This window comes from Zalophus californianus, chromosome 13 (assembly GCF_009762305.2).
Source record: "Zalophus californianus isolate mZalCal1 chromosome 13, mZalCal1.pri.v2, whole genome shotgun sequence".
NCBI classification, from domain to species: Eukaryota; Metazoa; Chordata; class Mammalia; order Carnivora; family Otariidae; genus Zalophus; species Zalophus californianus.
The window spans coordinates 7,703,596-7,719,016 of NC_045607.1; the positions used below are offsets into that span (position 1 = coordinate 7,703,596).

Consider the following 15,421-nt stretch of genomic DNA (forward strand, 5'->3'; position numbering starts at 1 on the left):
AGCCGTTCCCGGGGCGGACTGTCCCCGCCGCGCCTCCCGGAGAGGCCCCCCAGAGCTCCCGGTCGCCCCCTGGGGGTGCCCTCAGCCGTCCCGGACTCACCTGCGCGGGCCGCCGGGCGCCCAGGTGCGGGGGCGTGTGCGCGGCTAGGGCACGTCCCCCAGCCGCCAGCGGGGCGGGGGCGGGGTCGCCCGCCGCCCTCGGCCTCACCGGTCCGCCAGCCGCGCCCGGTAGCGCGGCCAGAGCTCCCCGGAGACCGCGGTGCGGGATGCTGCCCTCCAGCGCGGCCGCTCGCGCGCCGCCCGCCACCCCTGCCCCTGCCTCCTGGGCCATGCCCCGCTGTTTACATGCCGGTGAAGCCCCCGGCCACTCCGAGCCGCTCCGAGCCCCGGCTCTCCGACGGTGAAGGCAGCCGGCCCGCGAACTGGACTGGTCGCTCAGACCTGGGCCCTCCGGACTTAGATCCCCGCCTGCTCCGCCGCCTTCGCCACCATCTGGGCGGGATCCGGCTCTGATGTTTTGAGGAGGGGGTGTGGTATAGGGAAAGGAATCCTGGGGATTTCTGGCTTCCCCCCCTTTTTTGGCCTTCGGGGCTTCAGACTCAGGGAACTCGCTCATGGCTTTCTTGATGAAGAAGAAGAAATTCAAATTCCAAACCACTTTCACCCTGGAGGAGCTGACTGCTGTCCCCTTCGTGAACGGAGTCCTCTTCTGCAAGGTCCGTCTGCTGGATGGCGGGGATTTTGTCAGCCTGTCGTCAAGGTAGGAGCTGGGGCAGCCGCGCCTGCAGGGGAGGAGGGCGATGATGAGCTAGATCTAGCCACTTGGCACGTGGAAGCGCCCCTGTGGGCCCAGGTAGTCCTGGGGATTATGTGTGTCTGGGGCAGGTTTACACAAGGCAGGGCTGAGTGATCTGGGAGGTCTGGGCCTGAGGAAACTGGCAGGGTGCAGGGCTGCAGGTGACCAGCTGGATAGGTGGGGGTTTGTTCTTTCAGCCCCCTCGTGGGGCCCTGCACACAGGCCCATTCCTCAGACTTGCACAAAGAGCCCACCAGCGTTTGTGCCTGGAGGGGCTGAGATGGGGAGGAGTATTCCTGGCCACCTTGCACCCAGCTGGCTGCTTGGGCTGTCATATGATTTAGAGCCTGGGCCAGCCACAGGTTCCCAGGCACCCCCGGCCTGGCTGGAGGGAGGTGGCTGGATTTTGGCCTGCCCAGCCCTCTCTTAGTGTCCGTCCTCTTCTGGCTGTGGCTGGGCTGCTTTGCATTGCAAATGGCCTTGTCAAGGAGGCTGCCACCCTCTCTGAAAGAGGCTCAGTCCAGTTTGGCTAATGGCTTCTTCCCCATCCTGCAGGTCCAGCTGTCCAGCTCATTGCCGAGGGTGACTGAGTTCCTGAGCTGCACCCACTGACTGTGCCCACCTGGGGTCACATGGTTGGGGCTTGCTGGGGGAAGAGTGTCTTGGAGTCGGACAGATGGGGGTTCAAGTCCTAGCTCTGTCACTTTCTGGGCCCAATACAGGTCTGTCAGAGTTGTGGAGAAGTTTCAGTAGATAGAATGCAGTACAGGGCCTGGCCCAGTGCCTAGGACATGCTGGTTCCCTTCCCTGGTCTGTCCCTTTGCTCCTCAGGACTCCTTGTGGGCCCAGTTAGCTGGAGCTGCCTCACAGTTCTGAGTTGGAGAAACTGAGGCCCAGAAAGAGGAAGTAAGTGGCTTTCCAGGGACCTCACAGGAGGCAGTTGTCAACAGAACTTGGCCTATTTGGAGACCTGTTGGATGAATCTGGTGGTCTGGGAGGATGCGGGCAAGGGGATGGGGGGTGGGTGGGCATACAGCCTAACCCAGATTTAGGAATCTCTGGTGCAGACAGGGTGGGGTGCCCTTTCTCTGCACTTGGGCCCACTCAGGCCTGGAGGCTCCCCAGTCTGCCGGGAACTGCTTATCTGAGGAATTCAGAGAAAGGCTGCCCTTTGCTGTGGGGGCTGGTGGCAGTCCTCCGCTGCCTGGGAAGGCTGTGATCCCGATCCCATGGCCACCCACAGAGCTGCCCAAGGTTTTGGGGAAAGGTTGTGCTCAGAGCTAGGGTCTGGGGTCAGCCACTCACTGACTGGGTGACCTTGGGCAAGTTACCTACCCTCTTGGATTCCAAGAACCAGCGACTGTTGGTGCGGTGCTTTCCATTTTACTAACACTTCTTCCTTAATTCCTGGACTATGCCATGGAGTGGGGTGGAGGTGGGGTGGGGGGAACTGTAGGATTATTATCCCCATTTTACAGAGGTGAAAACTGAGGCTGAGGGAGGGAGTGATTTGCATGAACTAATACAGCAGAGCCCAGATTCCTTCAGGGTGTGCTTTTAACCACTATCCTGTTCCACCTTTGCGCCTTCGTTTCCTTGTCTGTGAAATGGGAGAAGTCACACCTGCCCCTAGAGTTGTGAGGAGAATGGATAACGGCTGTGCCACATCTGGCTCAGGCAAATTGTTGCAGTGGTTGTGGTTACTATGGCAGAGGGGTCCAGGCCCCAGGCCTCCCATTTCTTGGAGGGACCAGCCAGAGTCAGCAGAGGGCCCGCACGTGAGCTACGGGTGGAACAGGGTCTTAGATCCCACTGAGGAATCTGTATCTAGCCCCAGACTGAGGCCTCCTCCCAGGCACGGGGGCCACTGTCACCCTACCTGTCCGCCTTTCCATTGCCCTAAACCTGCCCCCTCATCTGGGAAAGTCTGGAAAGTTCCAGGTTTCGGCCCACAGTGGATTTCACCTTTGCCTCCCCTTCTTCCCTCCTGGCAAGGGGCCATAGATTCCCTGAACCCAGCTGAGCCCAAACAGCCTTTCCCAGCGCTCATCCTGGTTGAAACCTGACAGGGTTGTGGAGGGAGGAGCTGACATTGAGCCCCCAAGGCTGGGCACTTAGTGGGCTCTGGATACCTGTCAGCTGCTGGGCAGGTGTGGCTGGAGGGAGCACATAGGGACATTGGGACCTGAGGCTGCTTTAGAGCTGCTTTGGCTTTTGCCCAGGAGATAGGGGTTCCTGGGCTCCTACCTCCTCCACGCCCATCCCGCCCATCCTGTTCTGCAGCCTGGGAGCCTCGCCTCACAGCCCACCCCTCCAGATGGCCAAGGCCCCGTTGTTTTGGAGTTGGGGTAGGGTCAGGGGTGATGACACCTGCTTAGACCTTGGCCCAGATCCAGTAGCATACTCTTCCCAACCCCAGGGATCCCTGGGATGGCCCAGAGACTGCTGGTGGCCGCATAGGTGTTGTCTGAGTAAAGCAGGCCTGAGGCCCCACCCCTGCAGCACCCGCCTTCCTAGCTGGAGTGTTTCCTTGTGTTGGGTGCCATGGCAACAGCCGGGTACACAGCTCTAGCCTGACCCAATTTGAGCAGGTAGAACAGGTGGTATGTTGCACTGTTCCCCAGCCTCATCTTTTTGAGGCCTCCTTACAAACCATAATCCTCACAGCTACCGTGTTCCGAGGGCCCAGGCTCTGTGCCAGGGTTTTGCAAGTGGTATATCCATTAATCCTCTTGGCCATGGGGCCGGGGGGTTGGGGGGCGCCGAAGCCAGAGAGGTGAAGCCATATGCCAGACGTCACCCAGCTGGTAATGTAATTTGGAAGATAACCTTTTTATCATTAGGGTTTAAACTGCCTTGATGTGCACTTCCTGGATGCTAGGGACCTGCCGAGCACCTCGGACTTGTGATCAGTTGAGCCCTGGAACCACTCCATGAGCTGATGAGGACACTGGGCTCAGGAGAGCTGAAGCGATGGGCCCATTTCTCTCAGCTAGGGAGTGGCAGGGCTGTGATTTAAACTGGGTAGGCCTAGCTCCAAAGTCCTGCCTTGCCTTGGTGGCAGAGGGCTGGAAGCAGCTACAGCCCCATGGGATGCCCCAGACGTTTGAAGGTTCTTTTTATTGGGTGGGGTGGTGCAGGAAAGTCCAGATTTGAATACTTTTGAGGCATCAAGCTAGATCCTGAGACAAAGGGGCCCTAGGGCCACAGGTGGGGGTGAAGCTGAAATCACTCCCGTGCATCTGGGGCCAGGCACAGGCTGCCCCAGGGGCACATGGGCGTTTGCCAAGGTCCCTGCTTGGGGGCCCTCCAGGCACATGCATCCACATGGCATCTGGGAGGCTTTCCCAGGGGTCCTGGGAGGGAGGCAGACGTCCCAGCCAAGTCTGGTGAGTTGGGAGGCAGCAGGTCGGGCATTAGTCTCTCAGGGCAGGCTGGGTGCAGGCTTCCAGCTCTGAGCCAATCTATCCTTCAGGCAAGAAGAATCCCAAACATCCCGAGAGGTCTCTGTGCCCCACTGGCATGAGTCCTGTGGCCTGGCCCATGCATGTGCTGGTGGTGCCAGGGGAGGGAGCGAGAGGGAGGCGTTGATATACCTTCTAGCAAGTCCTCTCAGGAGACTGGCGGCCAGTGCGGTAGGGAGGGACTGGTGCAAATGAAGATGGGGGGTGGCCAGGCCCTGGCCTTGGGGGCCCAGCTGAGGGGCAGGGGCAGTGTGGCCTAGTTTGCCCATTAGGAGGATGGCTCTTGGCTGCTGAGTGGAGAAGAGGCAGGGGGGCCTGACCAGCACCCCGTAAGGGACAGTGGGAGTTGGCTGGGTGGGTTTTGCCAGCACGGCTACGCGGTGACAGGCAGAGGGAGAAGAGCGGGCAGCCTGGAGAGAAGGTTGGCAGGCAGAGTGGACAGGTGGGTTTCCTGGTCCTGATGCCCCTGGCACCACACCTAGTGCTTAGTGGCTGCCAGAAGATGGAGGTTCACTGGGCGCACAAACGTAGTGAGGATTTTGCTGCCCCATACTGTGCTCTAGTAGTTTTTGACAGAATAAAAATCTAGACTTTCGGTTTCTTTTAAATTGGGTATCTGGCAGCAGTGCACATGGCAGCGTTTGGCCCCAGGGGCTTTGCAGCTGCCTTCTCCGCGGGATGCCCGCTCTGGGCTCCGGACCCCACTGCACACCTCTGGATCTCCGCCATAGTCTGCCTCCCTCATTTTACCAGGTCCTGCCTGGTCCCTGGGGCCCCTGTGGAATGCCTTCTGCGTGCAGGCTGAGGAGACAGGCAGCTGTGGAGAAAAGTCCTGCTGGCAAGCCGCAGAGGCCACTGCAGGCAGCCAGGGGGGCACCAGGCCAGCCGCTGGGTCCCTGTGGGGTCAGACTGTGCTGCTAGTGCCCGTGGTGAAGCCTGAAGCTGCCCAGCCTGGGCCTGTCCTTGACGTCTGCTCCTTGGACCTGGCCTTTGCCGCCAGCTGGCCGCACCTTTGGCAGATGCCACCCTGGCAGGCCCTGCCACCTGTCTGCCAGTCTAACAGTGGCAGAGCCTGACCCGAGGTGATCTGGTTCTGTGGAGCTGAGGCTATTCCCTGAGGCCTGTTCCTCCTGTTGAGCTCTGTCCTGGGAGCCACTCTGGCCACAGGTTCTCAGCAGCAATGACATCGTGTGTCTGAGCTCCGTGAGTGCCCTTGAACTCTGCTTGCTCAGTACCTGGAAGTCCCGACTCACATTTGGGAAGCCGTGCTGAGCCTTGTGACGGCTGTTAGTTGCCTGCTCTCATGTCTCAGGAGCTTGGGCACTGTGTGTGTGCAGTCTGGTGACTGCCGTGTGGTGACCCTGCAGTCACCTGCCTGTTGCTGGGGATGGGCAGTCTAACACCCTGGCAGCCAGGGGAGGTTTATCTTCACCTGCCAGACAGCTACAGTGAGGTTTGAGCAGGGGAGAAACATCAGACTTGCTCAGAAAGAGACCCGGGTGGGGGCAATGGGAGGTGTCTCTCTTCATCATCCAACTTGTCTGGCAAGTGCTTCTGGTCATGGGCACACCAGGCCAGCCCCCATCGCTTCAGATGTGCTCTGTGACCTGAAGTCTGTCGTCTCCTGGGCCTCTGGCTCTCCGTAGGTCACACTGAGCCAGTGGTGGCCTTGGTGAGACCTGAAACTGCCCAGTGTGCCTGCTAGTGGTGTCTGTTTAGGGCTATTCCAAGACCTTGGGCTTGGAATAGCTCTCACATGCAGGCTTGGAGCCGCTGACCCCTGACCCTGCCCAGATGTCAACCGAGAGCCGCCAGCCAGCAGCCCCCTCCAGCCAACTTGGTTCAGCAGTTGGGAGGAGGCAGCTCTGATGGAGGACTCGCTGCCTAGTTGGTCCGGCTGGTGCCCTGCCCCGGCCGTAGGACTGGGAAGGACGTTCCGTCCTGCTTCTTGCTCCCTGTGTGACCTTGGGCAAGGAACTTAATCCCTTAGATCTTACCAAGGGGCCTGGTGGTGCCTGCCTGTTCTTGGGAGGACACGGTGAGATAATGCCTGTTAAATGTCCAGTTTGGCTTCTGGGACATGCTAGAAACACAGTACACACTGTGGTCCATCCTTCCGTCCCGGGGCTGAGTCACAGCGGTGGGCTGGGTGGCACACCTCAGCTCCCCCCGATCCCCCACCTGTCCCATGGCAGCTGGTACTTCTCTGTGAGCCAGGACTGACTCTGGGGCGCTGTCTCCCTCTCCTGTGATTCTGTGGGGTGCTGTGGGGAGAGGGCATTTTCGCCATGGGACTCTCTGCCCTTCAGAGGGGTGGGAATGGACCAGGAGCACACTTACTGTCTAAGAGGACTGTTATCTTGATGGAGCACAGGGTCCCCAGTGCTTTTTTTTGCCCCTACTGCTTTGAACCTGCCCCACCTTGGCGTGCTTGGCCCTGAGCCAGTCCAGTCTGGGGCACTCTCCCCAGGAGGGCCTGGGCTGGGGGCGGAGGGTGAGGTCTGCCTCTCCACAGCCAGCTTTAGGACCCACTCTGACAGGCCGACAGTAGCCCCCTCACTTGAGGTGGGGGGCCCCGGTGTCAGACTCTGCTGGGGACAGGCGGGTGGAAGCCAGGGGCCCCTCAGTGGGTGGGAGGCCCCTGCCTCTCCTGGTGCCCCCCTTGCTTCCACCACGCCTTACTCTTCTAGTTGTTTGCTTCTGCAGTTACCTCGACCTCAAGCTCCCTTCCCCCACTGCTTCACTTGGCTGAACTCCTGCTCAGCCCAAGAGTTGCCTCCTCTGGGAAGACGTCCCTGGACTCTTTTGCCTTCTCTACCCACTGTGGGCCCTCATGTCAGGACACTACAGTCTCTGTCCCTGCGTCTTAGCTCCTTCCCCAGACCGTGGGCAGGAGTGGCCTCCGTTGCATCTTAGTCCTGGGGCTTCTGCTGCCGGTTGGTGCTGGCACGGGGCGGGGACTTCTCTCCCCTGGCAGTGAACCAGTGTGGGCACTGGTGGTGCTGGATCGTGTGCCAGATCGTGTGCTGGCCACTGCCAGCTGCTTGGGTCTGGCCCCTCCCCACCCTGGGGCCAGAGGTATCAGTCCGTGTCAGGAGCAGCCCTCACCCGCACACCAGGCAGCTGGGCACCGCCATGGGCTCAGAGGCCGTGATTGAGAGGCAGCTGGGGGCACCGATGGCTTGTGTGGGGTGGACCCTCTGTGGGAGGTGGGGATGCTCCTGGTGGGATGGGGAGGAGGAGGGGGCTGGGGCTCACCCCGGGCTCTGCTGTTGGGCCTTGGCAGCTGCTCGCTGGCTCTCTGACAGTGGCCAGAGGCCTTGTCCTCTCAGCCTTGGCTTCTTCCTCCATCAGATGGTGTGGGGGTGCTCATGTGAGGGTGGGAGGGGTACCTGTTCAGCACAGGCCCTTCCACCTGGCAGCTGAAAGCAGACCAGACTTGCTGAGCGGGGAGAAAGTGCATAGCCCAGTGCCGGGGAGGGTTCTGGGGAAGGCAGGCAGGGCATCCTCTCCTGCTACCTCTTCCTCTCTGAGAGCAGACATGCGGGGGCAGAGCACACCTGCGGCTCCCGGGCCCGCAGGGGACAATTTCCTGAACACCTTCCATGTAGGGGGCCTGTGGTGGCTCCTGGGTGCAAAGCCCTGCCATCACAGGACCCCTCCCTAAGAAGCAGTGCTGGGTTTGGTCCCAGTTAGGAGTGGGCAGGTGATGGGGAGAAGAGCAGCCTGGGGCAGAGGGAGGGCAAGGGTGAGAGGGCTGAGCAGGCTGGAGCCCAGCGGCCCCGGGGGCCTGGAGTGGCAGGAGGCCATGGGGAGGGGTTTGGACCTTTTGGAGAGGGGAGCCCCAGAAGGGTCAGATTTGTATTTTAGGACCACCAAGGGCAGCCTTGGGGTTGTCCACTTGGGGCTCCAGTTTGCAGAAGGGGAGGTGGCTGTCAGCTGTCATGGAATGGTTCCAAACAAGGCTCGAGCCTCCTCCGCAGTGGGAATGAACAAGCCACTGCTACTCACAACCAGGACGGGCGTCACAAACAACGTGAAGGGAAGGAAGCAGACAAGAGTATGCTGTGTGATGTTGTTGATATAAAGTTCAAAAGCAATCTGATTCAAAAAACCCACCCTAATATGAGTCAGGATGATGGTATCTCTGTTGGGGTGGCAGTCATGCCTGCAAGGGGCCTCTGGGACCTGTCCTGCTTCTTGGGGGCTGGTTATAGGTTCTGAGAATCTGTGAGCTGAACACTGACAACGTGTGCACACATGTGTATCAGCAACAGCCGTGAGACATCCCACGCCCCTGGGAGTGCTGGGCACCTCTAGACAAAAATGAGGCACTTCCTTGGCTGCCTAGAGGTCTGGAGGAGGTCCTGTCTTTCCAGGGTCTTGCTTGGTGGGGCAGTGTGAACCGTCCTGACCTGATAAGCATCGCTCCTGTTTATGAGGCTGTAACTCATCTTGGCAGCTGCCAACGGTCTTCTCCGGCAGCAGATTTTCCTTCTGCTGCTTGCGAAAACCCCAGCAGGGGCTGCTGGCCTGTGGGGCTTGGCAGTTCAGAGGGAGGATGGGCTCCTGAGGCTGCCAGACCCGAGATCTCTCTGAGCCGTGCTTTCCTCACCTGTGAAATGGGGTGGTAAGCTGCTTGGTGTTTGGATTAAGTGGATTAACACCGGTTATGTACCCAGTGTAGCCCCTGGCACAAAGTGCTCAGCGAAGGCTAGCAGTGATTGGTATTAATCCAGGACGGTTATTGGAGGGAACCCAAGGGCAGGAGCAGAAGGGAAGGGTCCACGTTCCTGTCTCTCCTTTTAATTGTTTCTCTTCTCTCTTCCTGCGGTTCACCCAGTCAGCAAACATTTGTGATTAGAGCCAGGCTGCTGCCCTGGCCTTGCATTGGGCACTGGGCCCAGCAATGACCAAGACAGCTATGGTCCCTGACCTGGGGCCCATGGGCGGGGTGGGGTGGGGGGAAGCGGGGGTAGACACCATTAGCTGCATCCGCTCTCAGAGTTCTGAGCACCATGGGGGAGGGGAGGCATTGGCTTATCCCACCTGCTCTGGCCCTGACCCCTCTCTTTGGAAATGACTGACTGGGTACTCTCCCTGAATGCCAAGAGAAGGCTCCAGCACCTCCTAAAGGTTTTGAGTTGGCTAAAGAGAAATCACATGGACGTGAATGAGAATGGCCACATGCATTTTGGATGCAGACAAGAGAGGCCCTGGCTTATTCTGGATGTATCTCCAGGGTCCTCCTTGGGCCTGGCTCAATGTAGTAAATGCTCAGTTAATATGTGTGGCATGAGTGAATGATGGAGGCAGTGATTGGCCCAGGGTCCGCATGAGTCTGTAGGAGAATCAGGTATGGAGGAGGCGGTAGAGATTGGTGAGTCAGGGCCTCATGGTCCCACCTGACCCTGAGCCCTTTGTCCTGTGGTTGGAATCTTGGGGAGATGCTGAAGATGGCTGGAAAAACACGTCTGAGTCTGTGAGGAGATGTGACTCTGAATGAGCAGTCTCTGAGTATCCCTCAGTCACCTCAGAAGACCAGGGAGCCATGTGTGGGGCAGTGGGAACATCTGGGGACAGATCCAGAGGTGGCAGTAACCCTTGACCCCTTGGACTCTACAGAGAGCCAGAGGACATGGCCCAACCATAGCTGGAAGAGCCCTTTCCTGGAGAGGGAGGAGCTTTGTAAGAAGGCCTATAGCAGCCCTTGTTGGGAGCAGGGCTGTGCAGGTCACTAATTTAATCAGACACTTCCTGAGTACCTACTATGTGCCCGGTGCCGTCCTCAGGACTCAGAAGCAGCAGCGAGTGAGACAAGGGCCCTGCCTCTAGGAGCTCCATGCTCAGACACGGGAGCCTTGTTCTGTTCTCGCCATATACCTAAGACCCAGGCCCAGAAAAGGAAGTGATTTGTCTAGCTGCAGTAGTTGGGGGAGGGGTGCTTTCTGGAAAGGCCTAACGGGGTTGGGGAAGGTCCCAGAGGATAGGGACATCACCCTGGCTCGCTTAAGACCAGCCATTCAAGGAACAGGGCTCTGAGGATGGGATTCACTCCAGCCTGTCTCTTTCCTTCCTTGGATGATTCAAATGCCACCCAGATGTGAGTCAGCCAGGAGCGGCCCAGACGTGCCTGCCTGGGATAGCCCAGCCAGGTTCAAGGCTGGGGGAGACATCCAGATTTGTGGTCTTGGGGTGGGGAAGGGAAGGCTTCATTAGGGGCCTGGCGTGCCTGGCTTCCCACTGGACCATCTGAGTTACTTCTGATGGTTGCAGCCACGTCCTCCATTCAACGTGAGTGCCCTCTGGGGGTGGCTCCTGAGGTAGGGCTTGGGAGGACAGATCAGCCCCTCATGTGTGACCAGTGGACTGCGTGCGAGTTTGCTCATCTGTGAAGTAGGCGGTGACCATGCCTACAGAGTTAATGCCTGACATATGGGCCAGGATGCCTAGGAAACAGGAGCCCCGCTGGGACACACTGGGTACTGGAGGCATCTTTGTCCAGGTGCCTGGGATTGGACCAGTACTTGGTCAAAGCGAGAAGTTTACTTTGGATCCTTTCAATGGCCTGCTCTCCTCTTGGGCTATATGAGCAAGAGGGAGTGACCCGTTGTTGTCAGCTGAGAAGAGCAGCCACAGGCCTCCCCTGGGTGGTGGGGAAGCCTCGTCCATGGCCTGACTGGGTGCAGAAGGCCGAGCAGGGAGGCCATGTAAAATGGGGAAGCTGGCACCTGCCTACTATGGGTTTTCTGATACAGCTCAAGCTTTGGGCTGGTGAGCGGCAGGATTCAAACTCAGGTGCATCTGACTCCAGAATCCTTACTCCTGACCCTGATGCTTCCCCACCAAGCCTGAGTGATTGGTTGGCCCCCTATTCCTTTTTCATCTGGAGTCACTGCAGCCCCCAGTGGACTGTCCACTTTGTACTTCCACGGGTCACTCGCTGATGCCAGGAGCAGGGGAGCAGAGAAGGGAAGGGGTCTTGGGGTGGCTGGTGACACCCCCCCAGCACTCCCACGTCAGCACAGAGTGGCCGGCTTCTAGGAACCGACTGCTGCCTCATCCTGTTGCAGGAGGAGTGGCTGGCTGTGGCAGAGCTGCAGCAAGATGCTTCCCTTGCGCGCGGCCCTGAATTCCTGGCAGGAGCCAGATGCTGCTGGGCTGCCACGTTGGCCACGTCGCTGGGATGGAAGCTCTACCGCCCCACGGCCCCTGGATGGACGCCTTGGCTGGTCCCCGGGGTGGGCCCCTCCCCAGGCGGCTGTACTCTTTTCTCTTCGGGGAAGCACAGGCAGATGTTGTCGATTTAAATTGTTTCCTTATTAGACTCTTGCCTCTCCCGGCCTGGGCTGGGTTTCATCAGCCTGGAACCTTGGCTGCATCACTGGGACTGACTGCTCGCTCTGCCAGGAACCCAGCCAAGGACTGGAGATCATGGAGTGGGTGTGGCTGAGGAGGCACTGGCTGGGCTCTGTGACAGCCCCCTTTGGCCCCCCAGGGCTGCCGGACTAGCTGGGAGGGACTTAGGGGATGCAGCCTCGCTCTGGTTACCTGCGTTGTAGGGGCCAGATGGGAAGAATCCAGGGACCAGCCCTCTCAGAAACCCAGGAGCACAGCTGGGGCTGGGAGGTCCCTGGGGTGCCCCTCAGTGCTCCTGGGTATGCCCCTCTTTGAGCTGGGGGCCCACCTCCTGCATCAGAATCCCAGGTGAGCTTGTTTAAGAAGTTTGGCCCATGGGGTGTCTGGGTGGCTCAGTCGGTTAAGCGTCCTACTCTTGATTTCGTGCTCAGGGTGCCCCCCAAAACCTCCAGAATTTCCATCTCCAAATGTCAGTAGCACTAAGGTTGAGAGAGACACCCTGCCCTGTAGTCTAGTTCTGGCAGCGCCTGGGAATCTGTGTGATGAGCCAAGGGTTTTTCAGTGTTCCCTCGAGTCTGAGAAGCCGTGTTCTGCTGGGCCTTGCTTGTGGCCACGACTGAGCCACTTGCTGCCAGACCAGGGCTCCGTGCTGGGCAGTGGTGGTAATGAGACAGGCGTGCAGACAAGGCCATTTGGCTGGGAGGGTGAAGTGAAGACGTGGGTGTGGGGTCGCGCTGGAGCCCGTTCCAGGGGCTGCCCCACTAATACCCTGGGTTCCCTTCTCCTAACTTTTTGTCCTCTGATGACTGCAGGCCATGCTGCGTCTCCACTCTGACTGCAGGGAGAGGCACCAAATGGCCTGTTTAGTCCCTGTCTGCAGGGATCCTGTGGGTGTGGCAGCCTGTGGCCAGGAGGTGGCTCCCACTTGCACTGACTCCTTGTCACCCGAGTGATGGAGACCCTGGGGGTGCTAAGGCTCTGGGATCTTGTTGCACTTTCTGGGTGGTGATGCCGGTCTGGGCCAGGCGCTGGGGATATGGCAGTGGGCTGACCTTGGGGAACCACGGAGCCTGGACTCTGGGGTGGCTGCTGCCGGGGATCCTGAATTTCTGATCAGCCCCTCAATGTGAGAGGCTGAGGATGGTGGCTCACATCAACCTGCCCATCCTTCACAGCCTTCGAGGCTCTTTGATTGATGGGGCATGGGAAGAAGCGTTTCCCTTCTCCCAGGTGCCCACTTACCTTCGTGCTTCTGAGGGGAACTAACACGGGAAAGATGCGGCCTGGGTGTCAGGTCGGCATCCAACCCTGTTCTGTGACTTGAGGCCCATCCTGTCGTCTCTAGATCTCAGTTTCTTCGTCTGTAAAATGGGAATGATAATGGCACACATCTCATAGGATTGTGGTAGAATTCAGTTGGTCATATATGTGAAACATTGATCCTGTAGCACGAGCCCAATGAACACGACCCGCTTTTACTGTTGATTAATTAAAGATGAGCTTGGGGGCGGGGAAGGTGGTCTAGAGTGAGAGTCCCACTCTTCAGCTCTGTCCTGGGCTCTGGGGACACAGTGGTGACAGAGGAGATGCTGTCTTCATCTGTGGGGCCCCAGTGGTGGCCAGCTGCCTTCCTTGGTCTCTGACACACAGCGAAACAGATACCAGGAAGACATGGCCACACACACTGTGTTGGCAGAATTCTTTGTGTTCCCCATCCAGCTCAGCAGGAGGGAGAAACCAGACACAGCACCACGGAGTTATCCTGACAGCCTCAAGTGATGGGCAGTGATGAAGAAGTGAGGGCTCCCTGAGATGGACCTCCTGGGGTCACTTGCCAGCCTGATCCACGCCCCACCCCCCAGGCCTTCTCTCACCTCTTTCTGGGCCCCACCTCCTTCCCTTGGGGTCTTCTTGGGCTATTCTCATTGCCTGGGACATCCCATCTAATCTGCACCTGGCCAGCCTCACCTTGAGGTCCCAGCTCTCGTGTCACTGCCCCAGACCAGGTCAGGCCCCTGTCTGCACTCTCGGAGGCTGGTGGCAGTTATCAGTCACTTGTGAAGTGTCTGTCTCCCCCACTCAACCGGGGCCTCCTCCGGGAAGTCTGCCCCTGCCATGTCCCTACACCCACCTGGGCCCCGTGCCAAGCCAGCACCCACAGTGAGTCTCTAGGGATGCATAATAGAGGCCTTGGTTGGGATTTGGGGCCAGGGGTGCTCTGAGGGAGTTCTGCCGGCCTGAGGACATCAGCCTCCTGTGGTGCTCTGCCCTATTTTAGGACAACCCAGAAATAACTGAATTCTGCCACTGGGCGGGCCACAGTGGGCTGTGGTGGGTGGAGGGCTCGCCTGTCTCTCTGGGATTCGGACGTCTAATTGTATGTCTTAAAGCTAAAAACAAAACTCCCCTGAAAACGTAGTCTCTGTAATTACCTCTCCCTGGCAGCATGGAGCTGGGGACTCATGCCTGAAACCCCAGGCTGGGGCGCCCTGGGGTCCTAATCACCATTTCCTGGGGGTGGTGCCTGGTCCTGCGGGAGGGGGAGTCTGGGCCCAGGCCTTGAATCAGGGAGATGAGGGGTCACACCCCCTTTTGCTTTTGACTAGCCCTTCTAGCCTCACACCCTTTACTCATTTTTCAGTTTAAATTTCGATTATAGAAATGATTCTTGGACAGAAATGAAGATGGCCCTGGTGTCCCTCACCCTAGCCAGACCTACTGTGAGCTCCCTCCTTCCTTTGACCATTGTCCTCTCATGCCAGCGTGCCAGTGAACAAGCCCCTCGCCTGGGAGCCTGGGCTCCAGGGTTCTGGATGCCTCCTCTCTGGGCTTGGCTACATCACCTTTACGGTTCTGCTTTCCATCCTGTCCTGAGCCATATCGGCAGGGCGAGCCATGGGGACGCCCAGTCCTGTGTTTTCTTAACAAACGTCTTATTTATGATTTTTCTTCATAGATGCTCATTGGTTTTAATTCTTTCACGCTCCCCCTCTTTCTAAGACAGGCGCTCACTGTGCCTCCTGTCATTGCAGATGGACGTGAAGGCTGAGGGTGCCCAGGCAGGCCGGGTCCCTGTCCCCTGGGCCCACGGTCCATCGAGGTCACAGTGGTGTGAGGTGGCACTTGGCTTTCAGGGTCCTAGTCACCCTTCAGGTGGGCATGGGGCCGCTGCTATTCCTGGGGGTCGTTCCCCACAGTGGCTTTGTGGCCTCGGACCTCACGGCAACGTTGAGCCCTCCCACAGTTCATTTCTCCCCGAGTCGTGCTTTTGAAAGAAGCCATATTGGTAGTTCCAGTTCAGAAGGAAAAGAAAAGGACACAATTCCCCTCCCCTCATCTCTTCTGGCTCCCCTACCTACCTGTGCACCCATGGGGCGCCCACGATTGCTGGCACTGCTCCACAGTTTGGAGGCTGGGCGCCGAGATCCCCTCTCCGGCCTCCCTCCCAGCACCCACCCCCCTCGCTTACTCAGCTCCGGCCACACTGGCCTCCTTGTGCTTCGGTAGGCCTGTCGGGCCTCTGTGGGGTGGCTGGCCCTCCCGCCCGGGCTGCTTCTCCCCCAGGGCGTGGGTCACTGCCTCACCTGTTTCAGCTCTTTGCTCAGATGTCCCCTTCCCTGGTCACCTTCCCTCACGCTCTCCCCACCTGGGCCCTGCCTGCCGCCTTGCCTGGTTCCTTTTTCCTCCATAGCACTTACTGCCATGTGGTGTGTGTTTGCCTCATTTTGTCGGTCTCCTGCCCGCTGCCAGACTAAGCCCCTTGAAGGCAGGAATTTCAGTTTTGCTCGCTGTTTATACCTCC

At 58.9% G+C, this 15,421-nt stretch overlaps 1 protein-coding gene across 4 annotated transcripts in view; it reads left to right on the plus strand.

Annotated features, from left to right (window-relative positions):
• The first annotated feature begins 208 nt into the window (after positions 1-208).
• Positions 209-15,421, plus strand: part of FAM102A (family with sequence similarity 102 member A) — a 33,951-nt gene continuing 18,738 nt past the window's right edge. Inside the window, exon 1 of one of the 4 annotated variants that reach the window (XM_027616545.2) lies at positions 209-760. In XM_027616545.2, the coding sequence (XP_027472346.1) occupies positions 615-760 (146 nt within the window). In that variant the 5' untranslated portion in view covers positions 209-614. Of the gene's footprint in view, positions 761-1,378; positions 1,519-11,838; positions 11,968-15,421 lie in introns of those variants that run through there. The other 3 variants (XM_027616546.2, XM_027616548.2, XM_027616547.2) reach the window with 3 other exon arrangements.